The following is a 24,745-nucleotide window of genomic DNA, read 5'->3' as shown; positions in this document are numbered from 1 at the left end:
GCATGTTCACTGTCCTGGTTGCAGCATGAAGCGTGCCAGTTCTCTGAATGTTCTTAACATGGGTGGCAAGGCTGCTGAAGATCACTTTCAAGTAAGAAGCCCTACAATGTTCTTACCAACATAGATGATATTAGTAGGGTTTGGGATACAGTATTACATAAATAATAGGACAACAAACTTCTGGTGATAGGCAAAATCCTACTTGAGTAAGATACTGAAAGCACATGCTTAATGCTTCATTCAGTAACACTTCTTGTGGAACTATATTTAAATGTAAGGAAGTGTTCAAGTCTTGTAAAAAGCATTGGTTTTCATGATATCAAGCAGTCTCTGGGTTAGTCTCGCTATTAAAATGGATATGAAACTTCCGGAAGATTATGTACTTCAGACACTGAAACCAAAAAACAACCAACCCATGAACTTGTAAAGCTGAGGTTCTGAGAGTTTTTTTTCTTCAGCATCTTTATTGAGAAGGGCCCCGCAGTCCTAACCTCTGTACCTCAGATTTCCTTAAACACCACCTCAGTTATTTCTGAGGGTGGAGAGGAACAGTCTCTAAAAGTTTGTCTGACCTGTGTTATGCTTTGCTGAAACAAAAGCTAAACTCCATATGGTGTGCCCGATTGCTGCTTCACATGTTGTTTTTCCCTTAATAAGCTGTTGTTTCCTACATTGTCAACTAAGCCAGCAATGTCCTACGTCCTAAACAGCATTGTGCATTTTACTAACGCCATAACTGTCACTAATTTTAGGGAAATGTAATTGCTTCTGTACTAATGAAACTGCACCTGAGGATCTTCCTCGCTACTTGTCCTAAAGTAGCAAGAAAGCCCAACCTGTGACTCCCATATTGCTATTGAATGGCATAAAGGTTTTGTTGTTACCTCCAACTAAAATACTGCAGAGGTTTCTGTAGCGTGAAATGTGTGCAAGTCTTTGCATAGTGTGAACTTTAGCCAAAAAAACCCATCCATCAGGATAAAGAGTAAATCTTTGTAGGGACAGTGCGAAGGTTTCCAGCTGTCATGTCCTGAGCGCCACTAAGCTCAATTCTCACTATTTAATTGATGCTACTTCGAGAAGTATTATTTATTACTTGTGTACTCACTGCACTTGTCAATGAGCTGTCGACTTCTTGGGAGCTCTTCTAGTTCACCCACTGCAGACACTTGTGGTGGTTCCCAGAGATGGATATTCCTGTTCAGGGTAGGACCTGGGTTAGGATTTCAGAGGGCGTGCTGGTCTCAGTACAGCTGTGCAGTTGAAAGCTGGGGAAAAAGATGCTCGTTAGAGTATGCAAGTCCCTCAACACGACGTTGCGAGGTCAGCTCTCTCTGGTTCCCTGTGGGCTTTTTCCTGTTAGTAATTTTGTTTGCTTGAACTATCCAGACAGCTGCATAATCTATTTTTTGTGTGTTTTTTTTCCCCCCTTCACACAGGAACGAAATAATTGTCTGACAGACTCGAGAGCTCTGAGTGTCAGTCAAACTGATTTGGCGCATTGAGATGCTTGGAGAGAAGCTAGCTAATATTCCTTTGTGAATAAAGAAGCACTGAGATCTTCAAAGCTTTGGTTCCTCATCATTATGTATAGGAACGCATAGTTCATAGATGTTTTCTCTTTCAGTTTTGCAAAGGACTGCTGTTATTACTTTTCTAAGTAGGGATAATTTAAAACATGGCATAAGTGGGTATTTTCTTCTAAGAGAAAACTGTATAGGTATATATTGCTCATTGCACTGCTCCCATTCATGTTACTTACGTTGATTTCTTTAGGAGGTCTGAGTAAAACAGCAGCCCAACAACTGTCAAAATGCAAACACATTTAAAGCTTACCAGAAGGCAGAGATGTTTGAAAACGAGGGCAAAATGAAACGTGTGGTAGTAAATGTATGCAGTGCTGGAGGGAAGGATAAGTCGTGTGCATTACTGTATCCATTCAAACCGAACGCACTGTATTGGTGGGGCTGTCCATTGCTCCACTGATTATGTCGATGTTAAAGATCTTAGCTAGCAAAGCAGCACTTAAACATGGATTACTTAACCACTAGATTGAGCTAACACGTTTTGTAGGAGATGACTGGGGTTACGTTACCTGTAGCATGAATAGGAATTCCTGTGACCATAACTTAGATACCTGTTGATAAAAGTCTTAGGGCACAATAATGGATGGAGATAGGACAGTTCAAGCTGACGAGGACAAAAGGAGAATGTTTTGCCCTTTGTCTCGTGTGGTGGAAGGATACTGAAGTTCTGGACTGCATCTGTCCCAGGGCAGCTGCTGTTGCTCCTGGGGAAAAGCCAAGCCTCAGGTTGACTTTCTCGCTTGTCCACTGGATCTCGGCCCCTATTCTCTGCATGCTCCAAGTGCTCCAGCGTTTCCCGTGCTGATCCCAAATGCCGCCTTTCTCCGCAACAGCTGATGCCAGCAGAATCGTGCAGCTGCAGGCCAGACTGCTGCGCTGGGAGCAGCTGCTGAGCAAAGGACCACTCCAGCATTAAGGGCCCCGGTGGAAGCGCAGGATGGACGTCGGTGGCAAGCAACTCATTTGGCCACACAGAGCCGTGTTACATCGACTTACAGTTACATTTATGCTGTTTGTATAAAGGACTGCTGCTGCAACCGAGTACGTAAGTGTTAAGTATTCCATAGACACCAGTGTTTTCTTTTCCGCAAAGCTTGTGATTTTGTTCATCTTTTGTAACAACTTTTATTTGTGTGAAGTTGGATGAAAAGGTGTTTAAAAAAAACAGAGTAAAAACGTGTTTGTGGTCGTAGTTGTGAGTTAGAAAATGCAGAACAAACTTAGGGAAGGCTGGAATACCCACCCAGGATCAGCACTGACTGAGGGAGCCAGGAGGCAAGTTTAGGTGTTGAATGGTCTCTTAGAGTTCGTACTTCTTAGAAGTATTCCTCTGCTTTGGCGTCTGGTTCTGAGCTGTGTTGCAGTGACTGATGCGTACCGCTGCCTATGGAATGCACTCGCCTATGTTTACCAGGGGGTACCGTGTCAGCATCTCTCTAAAGAAAGCTGCACATGGTGCACCTGCTGCAAGGACAGATTAGAGACAGTGAGATACGATGCTGCTAATGTGTAGTTTAGCACAGAGTAGTGCAATTCATTAATGAACCTGAGCAAGAACAAGTTGTTGCTCAGTGATGTTAACGATATATACTCATATAATGTAGACTCTTGAGTTTTAGTCTTTTATTAAAGAGCTTTTTATATTAAATATATATATATATCTAATATATACTTATTTTTCCCTAAAGCGAAATGCGCTCTGTGCACCCACTGGTATGTTTGGGTCTCTGCAGGAGGACAGGCTGGGCACTGCATGGAGCCCTGTGATGGCTGCTTAGCCAGGGTAGCCATGCCCTGTGCCGGCCTGTGGGCAGTTCCTGTGATAAGCTCTGCCTGCAAACACCCCAGAGAGTCTCTGATCCACAGCAGTACGGAGCTACTGCTCTAGGAGTGGCTCAGTGGGCCTTGTAAGAGTGTTGTGTAGGGTTAAGTGTTTCACTTTGAGGTGTTTATAAAAGCCTAACTTCCTGTAAAAACAATGGAAAAAAAGAAAGCTATTTGGACACAGAACTGAGTTTGGTAATAAGGAGCTACTTGAAAGAAATGGAGTATTTTCAACAGTTTTGTCTTCAACATTGAAAGGTGGTTCTTCATAGACTCAGAAGTGTAAACACAGAACTGTGTTAACGATCAAATGTACGTCAGGCTTCCAGGATGAACAGCCAGAGTGTGTGAGCTTTCTCACTGAGGGCTCTTACTGTTGCTGGTTTGACCAGTACGCTGCTTTTACATCTGTTAAACTCTTGATGTTTGAAGTGTGATGGAAGATAAATCTGCATTGCTGAGTACGCTGTAGCTCTAACAATTCTTACGTAGTTTTCTAGAAAAGAAACCCAAATTTCCTAAATCCCAAAGGATGATGGCCAGGCACTTAGAGAAGGTCGTACAGCTGTGAGCCACTGTGCTGTTGGTAGTGTGAGAGGAACTCTTACCATGCAAAACCAAACGTAGAGTCAACTTGAAGTCCTTGCGTTCCCATCAGGAATCAGCTCCTGCCATGGCCTGGCTCACACACTGCAGTTTCAGGTGGGCTTCTTAGTTTGCTTTTACGTGGGATTTTCTTTCTGACTTTCCTCTGTTCTGGTTGTAGCCAGCAGGGTCTGCTCAAGTACAAGACCAAAAAACCCAACTGTTTAATTCTTGGACGTCTTCAGTACTGACCTGAAATGAACAGCTCTGAAGCAGAAAACTTCAGGCCTTAGGAATGGATGGGTATCTTGGCAGGATGGTGGTAGCCTTGGTACTGCTGCTGGTTTTCAATCCAGCACAATTCCTTGCTTGGAATCGTAATGCTGAACTTCATTATGCAGGTTACAGGGAGTTGAGGTTATGCCAGTGCTGCTCCTGTTTGCAGTAGGTCACTGAGGCCGTTGAGCTGCACGTAGGAACAGTTGTATGCAAACGATGGGCACAAAGCTGCCTGCTGCCTTTCTCTCTGGTCCTGCCGTAGCCTTCATAGGAATGTTTGTGTTGTATATAGTTGAATGTTGTTGGGGTTTTCCTAAGTGGTTTGCAGGTAGATTTTGTACATTTACCTTTGAAGTTTTCCAGACGGTTCTCTGAACTCTGATGGGTCCAAGTCAGTAGTGAAGAAAAAACTATTTTTAATGTTGATTTGTCATGTTGAGGAGCATAGTTTTGGTTTTACATGTGTATCTATTTTGATGTGTGGATTTCATGTCTGAGTACAGACTTAAAGCTTTCTAAGACCGGCTTTAAGGTGCAGCGTTTTGCTCTGCGTCTCATTAAAGTTGGATACAGCAATGGAAGAAACCCAGTGTGGAGATCCCGTTTGTCTTAGCCCAGAACAAATGGCGGTTGTTACTAAGAGTTTTCCCTGTCGTTGCCACTTGGAATGAGATTGTTTTGTGTTTTACTACATCTGTCTTCTAAATACATCCACCACGTCTCTTTTTATCCTTACAAGTTGCCCCGCTGTACCCCTGTGAGCAGTCTGATCCCAGACCTCGCTCTGTTCCTTCTGAGAGGGATCCCCTGAAATACATCACAGAGCTGCTGATTAATTTGAAGCTGTTTAAAAGTTTTTCAAAGGGTAGAAAATAAAGTATCTAAAATGCTCTCATGGGGTCAAAACGAGTGTATTCGGCACATTCTACAGTGTAAATCTTCTGTGTAAAAATTAGTTCCATCTTTCCTGTATAGAAACAAATCTCGGTTGTGAAACCCAAAGATGAATAAAGCTGTATAAAGGGAAACTTCCTAAACTGCGTTTATTAAAGCTTGTGTGTTTCAGCAGCGTTAACACCAGACTGACTGGAGCAGATGTTTCCCAAAGCAACAGCTATGGCAGGTCTTCATACCCCCAAAGCCGTTCTCGTGTGCTGTGTGTTGGATCTCAGACTGGTGCTGAGTGTGGCTGCAAAAGGGGCAGGAACCACAGCTATTACTGCTGAGCCTTCAGATATACAGTAGCCAGGCTCTGAATGCAATGCCCAGAGAGGCACGTATATATATAAATAAAACTACAATCCACCACATATTACAATAGGATGAGCAACGGACCAGACAGACTTACTGGGAGCTGGGCCAGCAAATGGGACAGTAATTCTAGTGGTAGCTATGCAGCATGAAACATCGGGATCTGAAGACTGAGGTACTCGTGGCAATAAGCTACTGCAATCTGATGTCTTTCTTCCTTTGACTGAGGACACAAAGACTTAAAAGCTTCATTGTTGGGTTTTATTTAAAAAAATAATGTAAAAAAATGACTGTGGTCGCTTACAAATACAGGCTGGGTGACCTGGGGAGGAGGGGGGAGATGGGAAACGTGTGAAAGCTTAACAGGTGTGTGATACAAGTGAGCATCACCCACTGTCACCAAGCCACCCAGCGAGCACATCAAGTTTTAAGGCCATTGGAAAGTGTGGATGAAAAAGTTCACTGAACTGTCCTTCATCCTGAATGCAGCAACGGTTACAAAAAGCACCCAGAGCAATTATTGTTCTTGAGGTCAGCAGAAGATAAAAGCCTCTGAGGAGAGCAGGAGCTGCATGGATGAACACAACTGAAGGTGCCACTCGTCAGCCTTGAAGCAAGGATTCCTCTTATCTCATGGCTACATCCGGACACAAAAAGAGCATCTCTGCACAACAAGAACGCTTGATGTTGTTGCCAGACACCTTCTATGTATTTCAGCATCCCTTTCTCTGCTGTAGGAAGAACTTCATTTCACTAATGCTCCTTCCTGAAGCAAAGCAGGTTCAACGCACTTTTGGACCAGGATGTTATCCCGCAGAACGACCTCACTTCATTCCTTTCACACCTTCCAGCTTTACTGTAAAGCAGCAGCAGGATGGAGGCAGATGAGGGGCAAACACTACTCTTAAAGTCCTCACGCTTGCAGGGTGGTGGCACACAGCTCCAGGTGGAGGTTCAGGCTGCGGCACCCTGCTGACCATCAGCCTCATTAGCAGCTGATTTGCCCAGGTTATTCCAAGTGCTGGAGAGACTCTGCTGTCAGCAGCGCTATAAAGAAAGCAGTGCAGATTTCTGTGTATATGAATTTCATATGGAACATTTTGGCTTCTGTTGGAACAAAATTACTCTACTGAGACACGCTGATGTAGCTCCTAGTTTATCTAATGGATCAGGCATAGTAGGATGCAAACAATAAATACGCATGCTTAAACCTCATTAGTGTCTTGATGGCAGAAGGCACTCAGACTTTTTTCCTTAAGCAACAAAACAATCCATAAGGCCGGGCTGCTGTTTTTCTAAGCAGGCAGCAAATGGACGCAATTCTATCAGAGAGAAGAGACACAAAAACCCTCTTGTGCAGTGAATACTGCAGAGTGCTGCAGGGAACCTGGCCATGAACTTGCTGCTGAGGCATTACTACAGAACCACACGTGGTGGTTTCCTCTGCTGCACAGCACAACAGCTGTTATTGCTTCCAGCAAATTCAGCACTGCTGCATAAATGTGCCACTGCTGTTAACGCACATCAGTAGTTTGTGCTGGAGCTGCAGGAAAGTCCGGTGGTTAAATGCTGCCCTGCACAGCACTGTTCCATGTCTGTGCTGGATGACTCACCTGTAGCCACACGGTGCAGCTTCTGACTCACTCACAGCATCGGTCACCTGCAGCAGAACAACAACACATGTGGCTGAGCTGCTGTTGTGCATTTGGTTTCAGCAAACAGAAGGGCAGGGAGCAACACCAACAACATTCAGGTTATTGGGTCATGTGTTAAGCCAGGTTAGAAAACCCCATACTCTTTCAAAGCAAACTAAAGCAACTTCTGCTAGCTGTAGCGTATATGAATTTAACACATCCACACCCATCGGAACACAGCCTTGAAGGACGTTCATATTGATGCCATACCTGATTAATGCACATTATTGGAGTCCTGAATCTGGTGCTTAAGCCATGGAGCTGAGCTCCAAACGTCTGCAAATAACGAGCCTTCAGAACAGAATCTGAAGCCCCAAATTCACATCGAAACAAAGCAGCAATGGAATCGATGACCACCAACCGCACCACGCCTCTCGTGAGCAGGAGGGAGAGCCTCTTCGTGATGCAGGTGTGGAAGGTGTCCTGTCCCCAGAATGCAAACAGCGTTAGAACAGGTCAGGTTTATAACAGGGTAACCACAGCTCTCATCCCTGAAACGCAACCTGGTGGACTTCCTGCCCATAAAACCAGGTTGCAGATTTGAAGTCTCGCTCTTTTTAGCAGATGTCCTATGATTTTACATAGCAATAAAAAAAGATGGAGGCAAGCTGTGCATGTGCAACCTACTGCACTTATCTGCAGCTGTTCTGAAGGACAGACAGACATCTTAAATCTCAAGAATGCAGTAATACAAATCCTGAACCGTTCCTGCTTTGCAGGATGGTTCTCACTGCAATGCTGAGAACTCAAGACCAGCATTAAACATCCCAGACAGAAACGACTGTGCTGCTGTTTCAGTAGTTGAACACCACAAAACCACCAAATACGCAGGAAGTTTAACGCAGGTACTCTGCAGTGTGCAACTTCTCTCATACACATATCAGCCAGGTGGAAGGGCCGTACAGCCCAGTGTCTTGTCTAACAGTGGTGTACAGCAGCCGGATATAGAGGAGAACAAGCACATGGTGGCACTCTCAGCTTGTTTCAATGTGGGCAGAAGAAGTGATCGTGTGAGTCTCAATTCTTCTGATTGCTGCCACGAAGTAAAAGCAGCATCAAACACAGCAAGAATTAAACAATATCCTTCAGCTCCCCACAGCTTTTACAACTGAATTGTGATTCTCAAGTCTGATTTGCAGTAAGACCCATTCTTTTAAGCTAACTCTTCTTTCTTGGTTATTTTCCCCCTCAAAAATATAAACATTACAACATCAAAGACATCTTTTTTTTTAAACAAGGCAACACACCCCACTGTATGTACCTGACACACACATGTGCACGCCAGCAGAATCAATGCACTGCAATATGTGAACTGCAACCATCTTCCATGCAGCTGCTTCACTTTCCAGTGAGCAGCGCTTTACCTTTTCTCCAACAGCTGCAATGTTCTACCAAGTGCTTCTTCTGAGCCTTATGGAAAACACAACTTGCAGTGCTCCGTCAGCAAGCAGTGCACTCACGGCCAATGGAGGATGAGCACCCAAATGGCAAGAAGGCAGCACATTTCCTTCCAGTGCTGCCATGCATCTATTGGAGAGGCACGGCAAGACAGCTGTGCTGCAGTAATGCTGTGCATTACTCACTCTAAGCACTGGTTTTTGCATTCTTTCCTTCTACCCTGTCACATTTTCACTTTGCTAACTCTGGTGTTGGACTGCAAGTTACTCAGAGCACCTTCTGCGTATTTATTGGTCTTCTGTCTCCAAAGTCAGTGAAGGAGCTGCAATAAAACTATGTCCTGATTTTGGCTGGGATGGAGTTATTTTCTCCATAGAGGCTCCTACGTTTTGGATCTGTGAATAAAACAGCTGGGGATAACATGCAGCCTCTTTGGTCTCCTGCAACAAAAAACTCCTCTGGTTACTGGATTACAGCACTGTGATCACGTATTTGTTACCTACCAGGTCTGCTGCATGCTCAACAAAGATACTGTTCCCAAACCTGATCTGCTGTATGATTTCAGGTGGCACATCCGCACGCAACTTATGCTGCTGAGCGATCAGCTGGTGCAAACGCTTACTTGGGAATGCATCTTCTGTACAAATGTAGACAGCTCCTGCAATCCAGAAGGCATCCTCTGTTATTGCAGCATGACTTTTACACAGACACTTTTCCTAATGGTACAAAAACAAAACAAGGGATTTTGTGCTCACAAGCTCTGCAGACCAAACTGGAAATTCACTTTTTTAGCACTCACACGGAACTGATGATGAACACCACCACCACCACCGGGGCTGCCTTGTAGCTGACGGCTGCTTTTTGCTGCCTGCTGGCAGTTTCACTGTGTGCTCCCCAGAAGTCCACTAGGTGACGCTCCTCCTGCAGCACCGCTGAGCGGTGAACTGGTTTCTTATAGAAATCACTGCAGTTCCATCCTCCCGGCCACATTTTCAGTTTCTCAAACATCAGCAAGAGAAACCTCTACAACGAATGTGATGTTGCATGTATTCAGCATCGATTTGTGCTCCAATAAACCAATTATGGCTTGCAACATAGAATATCAAACTAATGAAAGCCACGCTAACTTGTGCTGCTATCTTCAGGCTAAATGAATCCCTGGAGTAAAACATCCTGCACTCCCCAACTACCGCTCTCACTCACAGCTGATCACCTTTAGCACAGCACTGCCTAATTCAGGCAGACGGCCATTTCTTTACCACAGATACTGACTTACAGAGAGAGCATCTGCTTCTGAAAGACCAGCCTGACAAAGCGGTGTCTGGCCATAAAGGTGGAAGTGCGTGTGGAGCAAAAGGGTGTCACTCCATTCCTCCGTGCAGACAAAACAGCGTCCAATGACATTCACTGACCCTTGCTGAACGTTTATGGAGAGCAAACAGCGGCAGTGAGCACAGCCAGGCAGTGGGTGGTGCATTCCAGCAGTGTGACAGCGGGTCACTGGGTGCTGATTGCCAGCAGTGCAGCACACAGCTCTTGTTCATTGCTGGTGAAAAGGCACAGAGATGGTCACACAAAGTAACCATTTTCAGTCCTACGAACCCAACCTGCCACGCACCAAACCTGCCTGGTTAACAAGGAGAAAATGTTTGCTGCTGGTTCTGATTCGGAATTCTAATAGGGATTTGCACGTCACATTACATTCATGTATTACTCATGAATATGGGCATGGAAAATAGATTCAGCCCATATGCAATAGACCATAACTGACGTTCTTCGAATAGCAGGAAGATAACCTCGAGGCAAAGGATGTCCTCATTTCTTGGTTTACTGCCAGCCTTCTAGAACTGAGAACTGTAAACAGGATGAGCATGAAGTCAAGCGAAGGAGATACACAATAGATCTGTACTGTCTAAAGAAATTCACCGTTTCCATCTAAGGGGGAAGGAGCCCATGTAGCACATCAGCCTTCTGCACCTTGCCCACCTCTAAAACGTAGCTGCCCTCAACAAGCAATACCAAACTTGCCTGTTGTGTTGGAAAAAACATGGAAAAACCACAAAGCCCGAAGTTGGTAATTCACACTTTGCTGCTACTGTTCAGCATCTAAAAGCCTGACAAGAGCTATTTATTACCTGTCACCAAAGGACAACTTTGGTAAATTGGATGAGAACCTGGACTCCCAAAGTAGTAATTAATTCCTGACCACGCTGAAACACAGACCAAAAGGTTTTAATTTAACTCAGGTGCCCACATTACAGCACTCCAAATCCCACCACAGAGTGCTGCAGAGTGCAGTTTAACATAGGAAGGAACTGAATGGAATGTATCTGCTTCTGTTCTGATTAATGACATGACTTAAACCAAAGGTCAGCTAAAGTGTCATTTCTGCCCATCATATTAAACCCGGTGTGGAATGGAAGGAAGAGTAACACTGCTGCCAAATCACACCGATGGAACTGGGAGTAAATCCTCCCATGTAAGGGCGGTGAGGCCCTGGCACTGCTGCCCTGAGGGCTGTGGGTGCCCCATCCTTGGAGGTGCCCAAGGCCAGGCTGGAGCCCTGGGCAGCCTGAGCTGGTAGGGGACAACCAGCCCACAGCATAGGGGTGAAACCACGTGGTCTTTCAGGCTCCTTTCGATTCAAACCATTCTGTAACATTCTCAGACAGTACATTCCTCCAGCTGACAAATCAATCAATATTTACATATCGATACTTACCCGACTCTAATCCACCATATCTGTAAGGATACTGCACACAGAGGCACAGCTGCAAACCAATTTGAGTCTTCCCAGCAGAACTTTCCCCAGCAAGTTCAGTGATTCCCACTAAAGGAATGCCGCCTTTCAACAAGTCATCGAGCACTGAACATCCCAGGCTTAGCCTCTGGCACTGGGAGGAGAAACAATCCTTGTCCTGGTAGAGCTGAAGAGCTGTGTGGGTTTTGAAATCAAACAGAAGGAAAAATTCACTTGGTATCTTTCTAACACACGGTGACACAGTACAGGTGCTGACGCTGTAGATTTGTACCTACACGGGTTGCCTCCTTTGTCAATGGGAGAATTCCCCAGTTCAGCCCAGGCTTCCTCACAGAGCCGACTGACCGAATGCCTGTTTAAAAGCCAAGAATCTATCCTGAGCTGCAAAACTTTTTCCTTTCTTTGCCTCTAAAGAGTCTCTATGGGGAGCTACATGCAGGGAAGATCTTGCTGACTATGAAGCAGCATTGCTGGCATTAGGCCGAGGCCTAAAGCTACACACAGCCCACAAGGAACTAGAATCTGATAACAGAGCAGCCACGAAGCATTTCTGCAGGGAGAGCTGTCAGATCCAGCTTCATTTGGAATTAAGCGATCACATAAAGATCAGTTGATGTAGTTTATAATACCTTGTGTTGCTCCAATCAAGTTTTCCAAGACTGGAGAATTATTTTGCTGCTTTAATCTGGCTTGGTCCCAAAGAACGGCTTTGATAAAACGCCACCTACTTCCAAGGTCCCACTTGAAACCCCTTAATGCAATTAAACAACTCATTACAGCTCAACTCTTCCCTTTCAGAACCGTATCGCTGTGTCAGCGAGGAACCAAGCTCGTATCTTTTCAGCACCGCGGCATTTCCAGGTTTAAACAGGCCATTTTTTACATGCTGCCTTTATCACCTGTCAGCACACAGTCCTTCCTCAGAGCACGAGAGACCGTTTTCAGCAAATACTGCACATCTGCACTGGGCAGCTTCATCAGCCTCTGCAGGTCTGCTGCGGAGAGATTCAGCACCTCTGGTATTGATTTGATGTCAGCTGAAACACAGAGAAGCTTTATAAACACCACAGACACCACAAACAAACAGCACCCGTCCCATCACAGTCAGGCACAAAAGCTGCCTGGTTTCCCCCTGCTCGTTTCCTTGATGTTTACCCGCAGTACATTCCTGCAGCCCGCGCAGTAATTTTCCCTCTGAATGGATCAAAATGATGCCGCAGCACTTGGGAAATGCCCACCGGCTCGTGGCAAAATCCCATGGCTTCTAATGACCCCAAAGCCTTGCTAAGCAATGGCTGCCGTTCCAAAGCGTTAGCACGGCCCTGTGCGCTGACACCCGGACCGTCCCTCACAGGCAGGCGCTCCGTGACAGCACCAGCTCCCCGTCCCCAGGCAGGGCGCGTTACCTTTCTTAAGGGCGGCGATCACCTTCGGGTTCAGGTCAAACTGGTCCCAGTCCATGTCCTGCTCCGGCACTGTGGTGAGCACAGCATCAGGGAATCGCGATTCTTCCAGCCGGGCACACACGCAATGGAACGTACACTCGATTCAATGCGGACTCTCTGTACGAACATTGCGTACCGTACGCCGCAACGCGCCGCGACCTCCCGCAGCGCCCGATCCCGACGCACCGGATTAGCGCCGTAACCAACGAGTGCCGTAAACCGCGGCAGTGTCGCGCGCACCGCCTTTACGACAGCGGCAGTCCCACGAATACGGCAGCAGGCCGCGCGGGCACTCACCCGTGGGGCGCGGCGGCTGCCATGGGGCCCGGCGGAGGGAAAGGCGTTACCGCCGGGCGGCACCCGCTCAACGCGGCTTTCTGACGAGAATTTATCTCGCTGACATTGTCTGTGGTTACGCCGGACTCTGCCCGGAGGACTCCGAACCGCTCAGCGCGGCGGACGCCGGGCACGAACAACGGCAGAAACACCGCACGGCCCGACCCGAGATCGCCACAGCGCCTCCCCGCACCGGGCCCTTACGACCTCCGCGCCGGAGCAGCCGCAGCCAATCGGCGGGCAGCCCGCTCTTACGTCACTGGTTGCTGGCCTATCACCGGCCGGGCTTCGCGGTTCCGGGAGGCCGGGCGGGCGGCCCCTCATTTCCGGGTTGTGAGGCCGGCCGCTCCTACTGCGCACGCGCAGCAAGTCTCGAGAGGGGCGGGGAAGGAATCCCGCGCCCGCCTTCAGCCTCCAGCGATGCGGGATTGGCTGGAAGTGTTGCGGGCCGTCCCTATTGGCCTTCTCGAGCGGGTGGGCGGGGACCTGCGAAGCGCCGCGTCCTATTGGCTTAGGGCCGCGCCCGTCCCGAGCGGGCCGAGCGGTGATTGGGTGGCAGCGCCGCCAGGCCCGAGGGGCGAGTAGCGGCGGAGTGGCGTCGGGGAAGATGTCGGGCTGCGAGGCTCGCGACGCCAAGAAGCTGGTGCGCTCCCTGAGCGGGCTGCGGATGGTGCCCGAGCAGCGCTCCGCCCGCAGCCCCTTCGGCCTGGACGAGCCGCCCTGGGTGCCCGACAAGGAGGTACGGAGACGGGCGGGGGGTTCCTCATCCCGCGCACCCCGACGGCCGGCTGCGGGGCCACGGCGGGCGTACAGCGAGCGGCCGCGCCTGGCGTGGCTCGTTGGGCAGCGAAGGGCGGCCCGTCGCTGAGCGTTCAGGGCCGCGTGGGGCTCGGAGCTGCCATCGCTCGCGGCGTTTCGGTCAGCTTTAAATGCTCCTTCGGTGCGCTCCGGGACCGCCAAATTCCTCCGCGTTTGGCGTGACGCGCGTCGCTCCTCACCCGTTCCCGCAGCCGGCTGCTTATTCAGCCTCGATCTTTGCTTGTTGCCGCCGCGCTGTGCCGTGGACTCACGCCAGTGCATTGACGTGCGGCCCGGGCTGAGCTGTAGTTCGGATGAGGCTCTGTGGACGGAAGCGGGCGGTCGTTAAGCAGAGCCGTTCCTCGCCGGGCGCTGCTCCGTGTGGGAACGAAACGTCCTCCCGGCAAGGAACGAGGAAGAAAGTGCCGCCCGGCCCGCGGCTCTCGGGGCACAAAGCTGTGACGGCAGCGGCGGGCAGACGGTGCAGCTCCCGCAGCGGGACGTGTCAGCCCGTGTCTCGCCGCTACCCTCCGCGGCCAGGTGGGTACGGACCCGCTCCGCTGTACCTTGGCCTGTGCTGCACCTGAGGGCTGACACCGTCATCGCTGGGCGTCACTGCCGTGTTGGTTGCGCAATCGCAGAATGGCTGGGTTGGAAGGGACCTCAAAGCCCACCCAGCCCCAGCCATGCCGCGGGTTGGCAGCCCACCAGCAGCTCAGGCTGCCCCATCCAGCCCGGCGCTGGGCACCTCCACGGATGGTTACCTTAAAGTGTTTCTGTTGAGGACATGTTGCAGGTGTGTTACAGGTAGGGTGCAGAGCTGCCAGGATCCACCTGTGTCCCAGATCTCACTGCATGCCTTGCAGCAGGGCTGTATGAGGGGAGCTGCTGGTGGGGCTCTGTGCTCGCAGCAGGGTGGAGCTGTGCTTTGTGTGGCCATGTGACAGGGCTGCTCTCGTGCTGCTAGCAAACTTGTGCAGCTCAGGCAGAGCATTGGTCACGTGTGGCCATGGTGTTATCAGGAGGCATCTCCCGCTGGCATCGTGTGATGCCATCTGTTTTGATGAGCTTGCAAACCTTCACACTGTCACACAGTCACTGTGTTAATGTGCTTAACCAGGTGTTGGCTTGCATCGCTTCTCACATCAGGTCGTTATTGTGCAAATAAACTATATGAAGTTTAACTGTAGCTTCCCGACTATCCGCAGTGTTCTCACTTCTGCCTGGATCTAAAATGTTGCACTAACTCCTAACCACACTTCAGCAAATGCATCAGAAGTTCCTCTTGGCTTGTAACCAGTTCCCATGGCTCCTGAATTATTACCAGCACCCAACGGCTGCTTGCTCTTCCATTTTCATTTTGGTGTATGAAGTCGATTGAAGTCACCATCGATATAAAATCAATATATTAATGACACGCATTTTTATTTCACGTCTTATTTTCTGTCTTCTTGGTTCTACTTACAATGAGAGCTTTGCAGTAGTTCTGACAAGCCAGTGCCTTGAAGACATGAAAAGTAACCCAAGTGCTGCGTTTTGTTCTCTGTAAATGTGATGCCAAACTTAAGCAATCCCATGCTGCCTGTGTCATAAGTATGAATGGGAAGGATTTACCTTTCTAGATGTTCTCCATTTGCCAGCTTTTCCCAGGCCAAGCAGCATGCAGGTCAAAACTTAAATCAGTAAACCAAGCACGATGGAGACCAAAATGTGGCATTAGCAGTGGAGCACTACGCAGCAGACCTTGGCACTGCAGGTGCTGAGTGCTGACGGATCACGGAGAAGCAGCTTTTATGGAGGCAGTGAGAAGGGAGGTGGCTGGGAGTGAACTCAGTTACGTAAACAATAGGGAAGCACTTCTAGTTCTGTTCTGCGCGGGACTGAGAAGCAGCTTCCTGTAGCAGATATTGCAGCGTAGCTCTTTCTGCTCCATTACAGCCACTGCTGTTACTCTCTGACTTGTTAAGCCTCTTGTTTAGGTGTGTGGATGCTTTACATAAAACTGGAGTTACAAGAAGCTGAAATGTTTCTGCGTTCTTCTCCTTTGCTGCTGAAGTTGTACAACGTGGGACAGCGATTGAGAAAGGGACTCCTGTTTCACCACAGAAATAGCCTGCTGAAGCTGCTGTAACCAGAGGGAGTTCTTAGAAAATACAGAGTTTGGTATTGAAATGTATGAATGAAAAGCAAACGGTGATGAGCGTGTGCTAAGCAAACGGCAGCAGCTCAGCCTAAGGCAGGTCACAGAGGTGACGTTCAGCTGAGCTCTGTGATGGCCTGGCTGCAGGAGTTTAGGTTTCTGCAGCTGTGAATATATGCCTTCGTGGAGACCCACACACACACAACCTTGTTAAGGGTATCTGAAATGTCATTCTGGCAAGGTGTAGTGTTCCTTAGGGTGAATGATGTTGGCAGATGTTATGGCTTAATGTTAATCTGTACTGTTTTCTAGTGCCCGAGATGTATGCAGTGCGATACGAAATTTGACTTCATAACTAGAAAGGTAAGAGAAATGGACAAAACACAAAGCTTTCACTGTTGCAATGTGCCAGTATGGACTTCTGGTATGAAATGTAGATGATTGAGTAGAATTTCATGCCAAGAATAATGGATGTTATAATAGGATGAAGGAGAGATCTTGAAGCAGAGTAATGGATTGGCTGCAAAGCTGTAATTCATTAGGCTGCTTGTGTTAACTTTGGGTAGTAAACGGAGGTAGCCAAGTGTAGCAGTACTTCAGAGGACAACGTAATACTTGGAAGCTTAACAGTGATCAAAACTGCAGCGTATCGCTTCCTTGTGTCAAGCAGTTGAGACTTGCAGTGAGCCACAAAGCAGGTCCTGCTCACCTGGGAACACTTGTTCTGACACGCTGTAATCAGCTGAGACAGGGGAGGTTTAGGTCAGATATTAGGAGGAAGTTTTTCACCCAGAGGGTGGTGACGCACTGGAACAGGTTGCCCAAGGAGGTTGTGGATGCCCCATCCCTGCAGGCATTCAAGGCCAGGCTGGATGTGGCTCTGGGCAGCCTGGTCTGGTGGCTGGTGACCCTGCACACAGCAGGGGGTTGTTGAGACCAGATGGTCATTGTGGTCCTTTTCAACCCAGGCCTTTCTATGATTCTTTGACCTGCTGTCATCTGCTGAAAGCTTGCATCAGGCAGAGCTGCCAGGGCTCCACAGCCCAGGAGTGATTGGAGCAGAAGCCACTTTTTGAAGCTGTGCTGATCTTGCCAGGTCTGATTTTAACTAGCGTTACAGCTTGGTTGGATTTTTGCACCATGCTGCCCAGTGTTTCTGATAGACGACTTCAGGTTTCAACTGTAATGTTTCATAGTATTTTCCATAGGAAACATTTGAGAACAAGTTTAGAGGTAGAACAGGGACCTAGAAGCTGCTCTTCTCCATTTTTATTGTCAGTATGCAGGTGGGATTTACGCACTTTGGGTAGAATCCTTTCAGCATCTCACTAGTCCGCTTCAGAAGCGTGTTGTCAGTGCCAGTAGCAGCTTGCAGTGCTGTTCGTACTGCACACCACGCTCAGGGCTCAGTCTTCAGAGAGTTCTTCCTACCACTCCAGCAGCTAATTGCCGTTTACCCCTTGGCTGCTGTCCCGTCCCTTCGATGTGAATATTTCACAGCTGAGAAACTTGAGGTTGTTGGGTAGGAGGATGTTTAACCTACAAACTTTATCACGTTATTCCCTAACCATTTATCCCATAAACGAATAAAACATTCTCTCACGCTTAGCATCACTGCCGGAGATGTGGAAAGTGCTTCTGTGACAAGTGCTGCAGTAAAAAAGTGCCTCTGCCTCGCATGTGCTTTGTGGACCCTGTGCGCCAGTGTGCTGAATGTGCCCTCATCTCACAGAAAGAAACAGAGTTCTATGACAAACAGCTTAAAGTGCTCATGAATGGCAAGTACTGACTGCGCGTATACGTTGTTTTCATCTCGCTTACTTCGATAAAAACGCTGTGTTAAAAAAGTATCTGATAAGCAGTGAGATTAATTCCTCTCGTCAAGCTGTTGCGCTGCGATTTGCTGTCCTTGAAACACTCCCTTGGTGTTGTTTCTTGTTTGCCACTTAATTCTGTATCACCGGCTTATTGAGGGAGAACAAAAAGTCATTAGAAACAACACTTCAGTGCCTTTGAGGACTGATATGTGTGCAGTTGGCGTTTTATTAAAGGAGCCCATCTCTTAGCTGCATTTCTGTTGCACTAAATGAGGATGCAGAACACCAGAGATATTTACATTTTCTTGTTGCAGACACACTGTGCTGTTTTTCAAGCTTTATCTGTGAGCTTTGATCTTGTCCACAGTGCGTGGATGTGATTGGTGACAGGACACTTCTGCACAGCACTAAAGCTGCGTGCAATAAAGGCATGTGAAACTGTGAGGCTGTGTGCTTTGGACCATGCCAGTGGATCACAGGCCATTTGGCACTGCTCTGCATTAGCATTATTTCCCAGGCCAGCACTATTGGGATTAGGCAACAGAGGGAGTACGAGGCATGGAGGAAATGAAGTGGTAGGCGTGATGTCTGCTTTAATTTATGAATCACTTCAATACTAAGATGACTTTCCTGATGTCAAAAGAGCTGTTTTGAGCAGGTGGGAAACATTAGCTGAAGGCAGAAGTTCGCTGACCTCGCAGTGAGGCTGAGGTGGTCTTCGGCACTGGAAAAGGTGTTGTTTCTTATCTGCTAAGCACACAGCTGACGGTCACATCCCACTATTGATTCTTCAGTGTAATTTTGACATAACTGCTTTGTTTTTGCCATCTTCAGACCTGTTCTCGTTTTTCAAGGATTTATCTTAAAGACTTTATATGTTCAGTGTTGCAGGTGCAGGAAGTAACAGTTAGTTATCCTTATTGATATTTCCATATCCTTCCTAAATCCTGCATTCAATTACTGAAGCTGTTCTTTCCAGGTGCTACGTTCTTTGTAACTCTGGGCACGTCGGATAAGTCGGAGCTCATGGTCTGTCGGCTCTCCAACAACCAGAGGTGAGGACGGTTGATAGCAATACAGCTGTGTTCACAAGTGCTATTTCTATACAGAAATCCAAACGTTTGATTTGGATTTGATACTGTTGACAAGAAAATCAACAATTAATTTATCTTTTCTTTTGTTATGAAGATACCTGGTTTTGGACGGAAACAGCCATTATGAGATTGAAATTGTACAGATTTCAACTGTTCAGATACTTACAGAGGGATTTACTCCTGGAGGTAATTCTTGCATTCAATACAGATTAACTATTAAGAACAATGCGGAGCTGTAATTAATGTCCAAGCCAGACATTTCTGGGTTATTGGTAGTTCTGGTGTCTTATTTATAGCAGCTGTTGAATAGTGTTGTGCATGGAAACTTTCTATGTGGCTGCTGGGATTTCGGGGGAGACCTCAGAATTCAGAATTGACTTTAGAGTTCTGACACGAGGGAATTTCTTGGTATATCAAAGTAAAGGTCCTTTCACTTGGCTGAACTTCAACCTATTGAATAAGAAGCTCGTAGGAGGGAACTTTCAGTCCTGGCTTCTGTTTCAGAGTCCAGCCAGGTTTCTATTCTGTACAAACAGCTCAGAGAGAAACCTCAGTAAGAGAGAAATGGTTTAAAAACCTGAAATTATGTGCTCTTAATTTCATTCAAGATGAAGGGGTGGCCAAATCAAACAGGTAACATCTTTACCAGAAGGCAGCTACTTACTGCCTCATCTCACGACACATTTCATAGTATTTCAGGATGAACTTGAACATGATTTCATTGAAATGAGAACAAACGGGGTCAGGAATTTTAGTGGTTACTCGTTAGCAACATCTCTGTCGCTGCTGGAATCTTTAATTGGACAGTCTATCGGTACAGCATGTTAACTTGAATGAACTTGATATTCAAATCAACCCAACGTGTTGCTGAGTTGCTTAATGCTCCTGTAATTTCTTGTTCATTACTCTTCTGATCGCTTTATCTTTTGCCTGCCTGCCTTCCTTCTTGATGGTAGAAAAAGATATTCACACTTACACCAGCCTTCTGGAGAGCCAGCATATTACTGAAGGTATCACCAGTACCTTTTGTGAGCACAGCTCCCTCCAGCATGCTGTTATGACCCTCTCCCATCTGCTTTCCTATGCAGTGTCAGCTTATTGCTTGATGCGTGTCTATTCAACTTATGTCCTAGTACTCATTATTCCTTCCCATCTATTTATTAAACTGAGAATGATTGTTTTTTGTAACTCTTTGGAGGAGAACTGAAACACTTGAGTCCTTTTTTTTGACCACGTGTGCTATTGGCTGCCCCTGCAGAGGACAGAGACATTATCTGTAGTGGCACACAGCTTTGCACATCACCCTCCTTCAGCAGAGGTTTCCTGAATGCTGTACACCAGAAATGAGTAATGTATTTCCTGTGTATTGTCGTCTAGTACATGGCAGTTCGTTGGACAGGGTAGATGCAGCAGACAGTGATAAAGATGGTGAACTGCAGCCTGTCCCACAGGAGGAGGAAGTGACTGTTTGTAAACACGGTGTGCTTTTGATCACACTGGCCAAGATGGTCTTTGCTTGGCCTCTGGCTATGAGGGCAGCAGCCTCCAGGACCGTTTCTGCTCGTGCAGGTGGTTTTTGTGACAATGTCCTCCTGTGTTTGTGTGCTTTTCCTGTGCCTTTAGTTTCTGCTCTGCTACTTCAGTACGTGAGCTCCCCAACAGAGTGAATGTGAAGCATCGATGTGCTATTCTAAACAAAGCTGTTCAGTTTCTGTGCATTTGCTTTGGTTTATCTTAATTTCTGTGCAGCTGGAGAGGCACAAGCACCTCGCTATCGCCCTGCTGTCGGAACAATGTCTTTCGTAAGGGATTTCCTGCAGGAAATAAATGACATTGTTGCCCGTTGCCAGCTACTCTTGCCAAGTCCTCCAATGCTGCAGGATTTGGATCAAGCAAGGATCCCCATTTGATACTGGTCTTACTGGACACCTGTAATTCAATTTAGAAACCGCAGGCTGTGTTGTAAAACCGTGGTATCTATTGAAATACGAGGGTTTTCTCAGTGTGTGCAATCAGTGGCTTTTAACAATTCTGCTTCAGCGATGGCAGGAGAGAAGTAAGCAACGCTGCATCTGCACGTTCCACATCCCTTTGTCCACCTTTTGTCACTGCCTCCTCTGATGCTGTGCCTCTTAGTTCTCCTGCAGTTATCAGTGCTTTGAATTCAGTGCTAAGATGCTCTCCTCAGACATGATTATCACCTAAAAGAGGTTATGTTGATTTAGTTGGTGCGATTCAGGATTTCTACGTTCTCTGTTGTTTTCAGGAGGCAATTCCCGTGCCATAGGTATGATTCTGCAGTATAAAGTACCAGGATCAGAGGAGCTAACACAGATGAAGTTTACGGCCAGTGAAGACTTCAGCTCTAACAAGAAGCTGTCAGCAAGCTGGCTGGCAGCTATGCATAAGGTAAGCAAGGGAGGCAAAACTTACAGAAGGCTGAAGAAAAGTAGTTGCCAGGTGCTCCGCAGCAGTAGAGAGTCTGCAGTCCTTGGAGCTTGCTTTCTTTTTGCTGTTCTTCTTAATGTGCAGAAACAGAAGCTGCAGCTGCTTGCTGTGCCGTTTGTGGAGGGAATTGGTTTGACAGTAATTTTTTGCTTTCACATCAGGCAACAAAACTTCTTTATGAGTCTCGGGACCAGTAAGAAATGAGCAAAGTGCTGGCGGCTTGAGAGCAGACACCAGCAGCGGAGGAGCTGCATCTCACCTTGTGCTAATCTGACAACTGGTTAACACTTTTCTCTTGACTTTTTTTTTCTCATTCCAGTGTGGTTCATTATGTAAGAACTGGCAAACACACCATCTTTCTGTTTTGAACCATGAGTATTCACTATAGTGTGCAATATGTATGCAATTAATGCTTTAAACAGTCTCACCTTTTCAGACTTTGTATATTTTGTTAAACCTTTATTGCCTTTATTGGCACTTAATATGAGATATGAAAGTGACCTGCACTACAGCTCATGTACAGCACAACTTTTATAGTAACCATTATATATACTGTTTGCCACAAGGAGCAAACTAAGGTGTATGTCTCTTCTGCAGAGAATAGCTTTTGGGTATAGATCTCAGGTTTTTCCCTCTATCCAAATGTTTAAAATCAACGGACAACAGAATCTGCCTTAGATACGGTTTTATAGAATCACTTGATTATTTGTTTTCTGAACACATTTCATCAAACATCACCAAATTGGAATCACGCATTCTCGGAACTTCCCTTCTGTAATAACAAATGGGTTTTACTTTTGTATTTTCTTTTTGCTAACTAGCTTTTGTTAATCTAACTGTAACGCTGTCTGGAATTGTATACGTTTTAATGTACAAATATGAATAAATTAATTCACTTATTTAAACAGGAGCGATACTTACTGTCACGACGTAGTTGCTATAGTAGCTGCCTGCTGCCATCTGAATGTCGGAGCTTTGCCTTCTCGTAAACGGGACCCTCATTTCAGCTTTAAGCTTTGATAATTTGCTAACTCCTCTGACCAAACCTAACGGAGCCAATGTCTTCCTCCTTCCACTGTCCTAGGATGGTACAAATGGAGCGAACAAACACAGAGGCTCAGGTGTCAGCTTAAGTGTGAAGGACCCCTCAGAGCTTTTCTAGCCATGTCTGAAGTTGTTGCAGTCGGAAGAGCAGAGCTCACAGTGTAATGTGGTTCAAAATATACAGGGCAAGTCATTCTCTGTACACTGCATGTAACAGTGAGGAAATCTCAACCAGCAGCACAAGCTCCAACGGGTCCTTTTATGCTGACTGTGAGGGAAGGCATAGCTACGGTTGCTACTTGTATAAACTTATAGGAGAATGCAGCCAACGCCTTAGCAGTACTTTACTTTATTGTGCACATTTACATTTTCTCTGCATTACTGTATCGGAGGCTCTTGAAATCATGACATTCATGTAGCAAATTCGTCAACAATAATACCCTTTCACTTTTCACCACAATATATACAGTTAATGCTAACCTGTGGTAAAAGCAAGTTACAGCACTGCAGAAATGGATATATAAATTATACACAGAACTTGTACATGAGGAATTAATCAAATTGCATACTGTTTAATGGGAGAAAATTACAAGAAATATGGCTACAACTTAACTTATAATGGGAAATTCAAAATATACTTTTGGTATATAAAATCATGTACAATTAAAATTCCAGTGAAGTGCTTTTTTTTCTTTTTTTTTTTTTTTCTTTTTTGCTTGAAACTACAATGTAGTGGAATAGATTATTGCATAACTTGCCTTGGCAACAGATGTAGGCTGCCAAGAACCACAGAAACTGTCCTCAAATTAGCTACTGCCTTTCTTAAATCCTTCTTTATAATACCTCATCTCTTTCTTCTCCTTCACTCAACATCTCTACACACCTCACTTTCTACTTCTATTCAGTCCTTCATTTTTCCTTCTAGACTGACCTGGGCAGACGTAAAATGACACAGCGTTACCCTTACCAGACTCTTACCTTCCTCAACTATTGCACTTTCATCCATACAGACATACAAATCCTTTAAGCTGCTGCAAGTTCACTATTAATTGTTCTGTCCTGAAGGGACAAACCGCAGTGGTTATTAGGGGAACCTTTACATTAGTAGAGGTAACACTGGTGCTGTAGGCTGAATAATAAGGAAATAGAACACCAAGTGAACTATCGTGTAGGGGCTTTGAAAAGTGTACTAATACTGTTGTTCGGTTAGTTCTCTAGCTTGATTCTAAATGCGGATTTATACTAGATGCTAGACTATGTAAAGCTTTTGTTGGGGTTGCCTAAACTAGGATATAAGTGCGAAAGCACGTTAACACTTAATCCTAGCCTTCGTAAAGCTTTGGTGAGTACTTTCTGCTGAATGGAATTGGTGAAGATCTTGTGTCCTAGAACCCAAAGAGTTGATGAGCAATGAGAGAACTCAACATTCACCGGTATTGAAGAAAACATCCAAAATCCTGACGTGGGACAGTTACTGTGGGGTTGGAGCAAACTGGACAGCTTATCTGCACTTCGCAAATGACACCTCTGAACATTGAACACAAGAAAGCTCCTACCACACTGAACTTTAACTCAATACACCACTTTAGACAACAGTTGGCGGAACACTGTAGGTAGTGGAGATACGGCTCTCCTCATCAGTGGTGGGTCACATAGAACAAGATTCATTTACAAACTGCAGATCTTGAAACTCTTGGATGCTGTCCATTTAACAAGAGAAAGCACCATTAAAACTAAGTATCATAGTTTTATTTCTCCATGTGAAATGATCAAAAACAATGGCTCCAGTGTATGTTTTAAGTTTCCAGTTACCAGCAAGGTATTGCACTGTCGTACAACTGAATTCAAGCAAGGGTTCGCTGTCTAGGTTTTATTCGTGGATATAACTGTAAAAACAGAATGAAAGTGTTAGGCATTGCGTGGTTGGCAGCAGATTAAATATAAAATCAATGCAGTTATAACTAAAGGGTATCAATGAGAACTGGGTGTTAAAAATTGCTTTGGGGGCGTGAGGGCTTCTTTGTTTTTAAGCTACAGCACGTTCTTTAGGTGACTTCTGAAAAATTAAAGCAGCAACAGCAGGATGCCAAGGGCTGACCTATTCCTGTAAACAGGAGCAAATTGCTGCTCTGCAAATAACTCGGTTCTTTTAGTTCAAGATCCCCTGCTAGGCTAGGTAATTCCTTTATGGAAATACAGGAGTTCCCTGTCAAGCCCCTGAAAGAGCTTATTTCATGCTCTCTGT

General features: G+C 46.3%; 4 protein-coding genes across 11 annotated transcripts in view; 2 read left to right on the top strand and 2 right to left on the bottom strand.

The window, feature by feature from the left end:
- Positions 1-1,637, top strand: part of KLC1 (kinesin light chain 1) — a 55,694-nt gene extending 54,057 nt beyond the window's left edge. For 4 of the 5 annotated variants that reach the window (XM_072337033.1, XM_072337032.1, XM_072337031.1 and 1 more), the window contains 2 exons: positions 25-91; positions 1,440-1,637. In XM_072337033.1, the coding sequence (XP_072193134.1) occupies positions 25-91; positions 1,440-1,505 (133 nt within the window). In that variant the 3' untranslated portion in view covers positions 1,506-1,637. The remainder of the gene's footprint in view (positions 1-24; positions 92-1,439) is intronic. The other variant, XM_072337030.1, reaches the window with a different exon arrangement.
- A 4,712-nt stretch (positions 1,638-6,349) lies between these two features.
- XRCC3 (X-ray repair cross complementing 3) lies at positions 6,350-13,392 on the bottom strand. Of its 2 annotated transcripts, none has more exons than XM_072337040.1 (8): positions 13,121-13,392; positions 12,785-12,886; positions 12,278-12,415; positions 11,340-11,552; positions 9,121-9,275; positions 7,430-7,642; positions 7,139-7,185; positions 6,350-6,572 (listed from the first exon to the last, which is right to left on the bottom strand). In XM_072337040.1, the coding sequence occupies exons 2-8, from the start codon at positions 12,837-12,839 to the stop codon at positions 6,350-6,352; spliced, it is 1,044 nt and encodes a 347-aa protein (XP_072193141.1). In that variant the 5' UTR covers positions 12,840-12,886; positions 13,121-13,392. The 2 variants fall into 2 exon arrangements, with proteins under 2 accessions (XP_072193141.1, XP_072193140.1); XM_072337039.1 differs by having other exon boundaries at positions 12,785-12,853.
- A 330-nt stretch (positions 13,393-13,722) lies between these two features.
- ZFYVE21 (zinc finger FYVE-type containing 21) lies at positions 13,723-22,849 on the top strand. Of its 2 annotated transcripts, XM_072337460.1 has the most exons (8): positions 13,723-13,898; positions 16,410-16,460; positions 17,707-17,875; positions 18,894-18,969; positions 19,103-19,194; positions 19,965-20,018; positions 21,275-21,417; positions 21,618-22,849. In XM_072337460.1, the coding sequence occupies exons 1-8, from the start codon at positions 13,767-13,769 to the stop codon at positions 21,651-21,653; spliced, it is 753 nt and encodes a 250-aa protein (XP_072193561.1). In that variant the 5' UTR covers positions 13,723-13,766; the 3' UTR covers positions 21,654-22,849. The 2 variants fall into 2 exon arrangements, with proteins under 2 accessions (XP_072193561.1, XP_072193563.1); XM_072337462.1 differs by lacking the exon at positions 19,965-20,018.
- A 308-nt stretch (positions 22,850-23,157) lies between these two features.
- PPP1R13B (protein phosphatase 1 regulatory subunit 13B) overlaps positions 23,158-24,745 on the bottom strand; it is a 61,797-nt gene continuing 60,209 nt past the window's right edge. For both annotated transcript variants that reach the window (XM_072337459.1, XM_072337458.1), the window contains exon 17: positions 23,158-24,386. In XM_072337459.1, the coding sequence (XP_072193560.1) occupies positions 24,345-24,386 (42 nt within the window). In that variant the 3' untranslated portion in view covers positions 23,158-24,344. The remainder of the gene's footprint in view (positions 24,387-24,745) is intronic.

Source organism: Excalfactoria chinensis, chromosome 5 (genome assembly GCF_039878825.1).
Source record: "Excalfactoria chinensis isolate bCotChi1 chromosome 5, bCotChi1.hap2, whole genome shotgun sequence".
Lineage (NCBI taxonomy): Eukaryota > Metazoa > Chordata > Aves > Galliformes > Phasianidae > Excalfactoria > Excalfactoria chinensis.
Note: the sequence above shows the minus strand (reverse complement) of the source record. Positions and strands in the feature narration are given on the sequence as shown.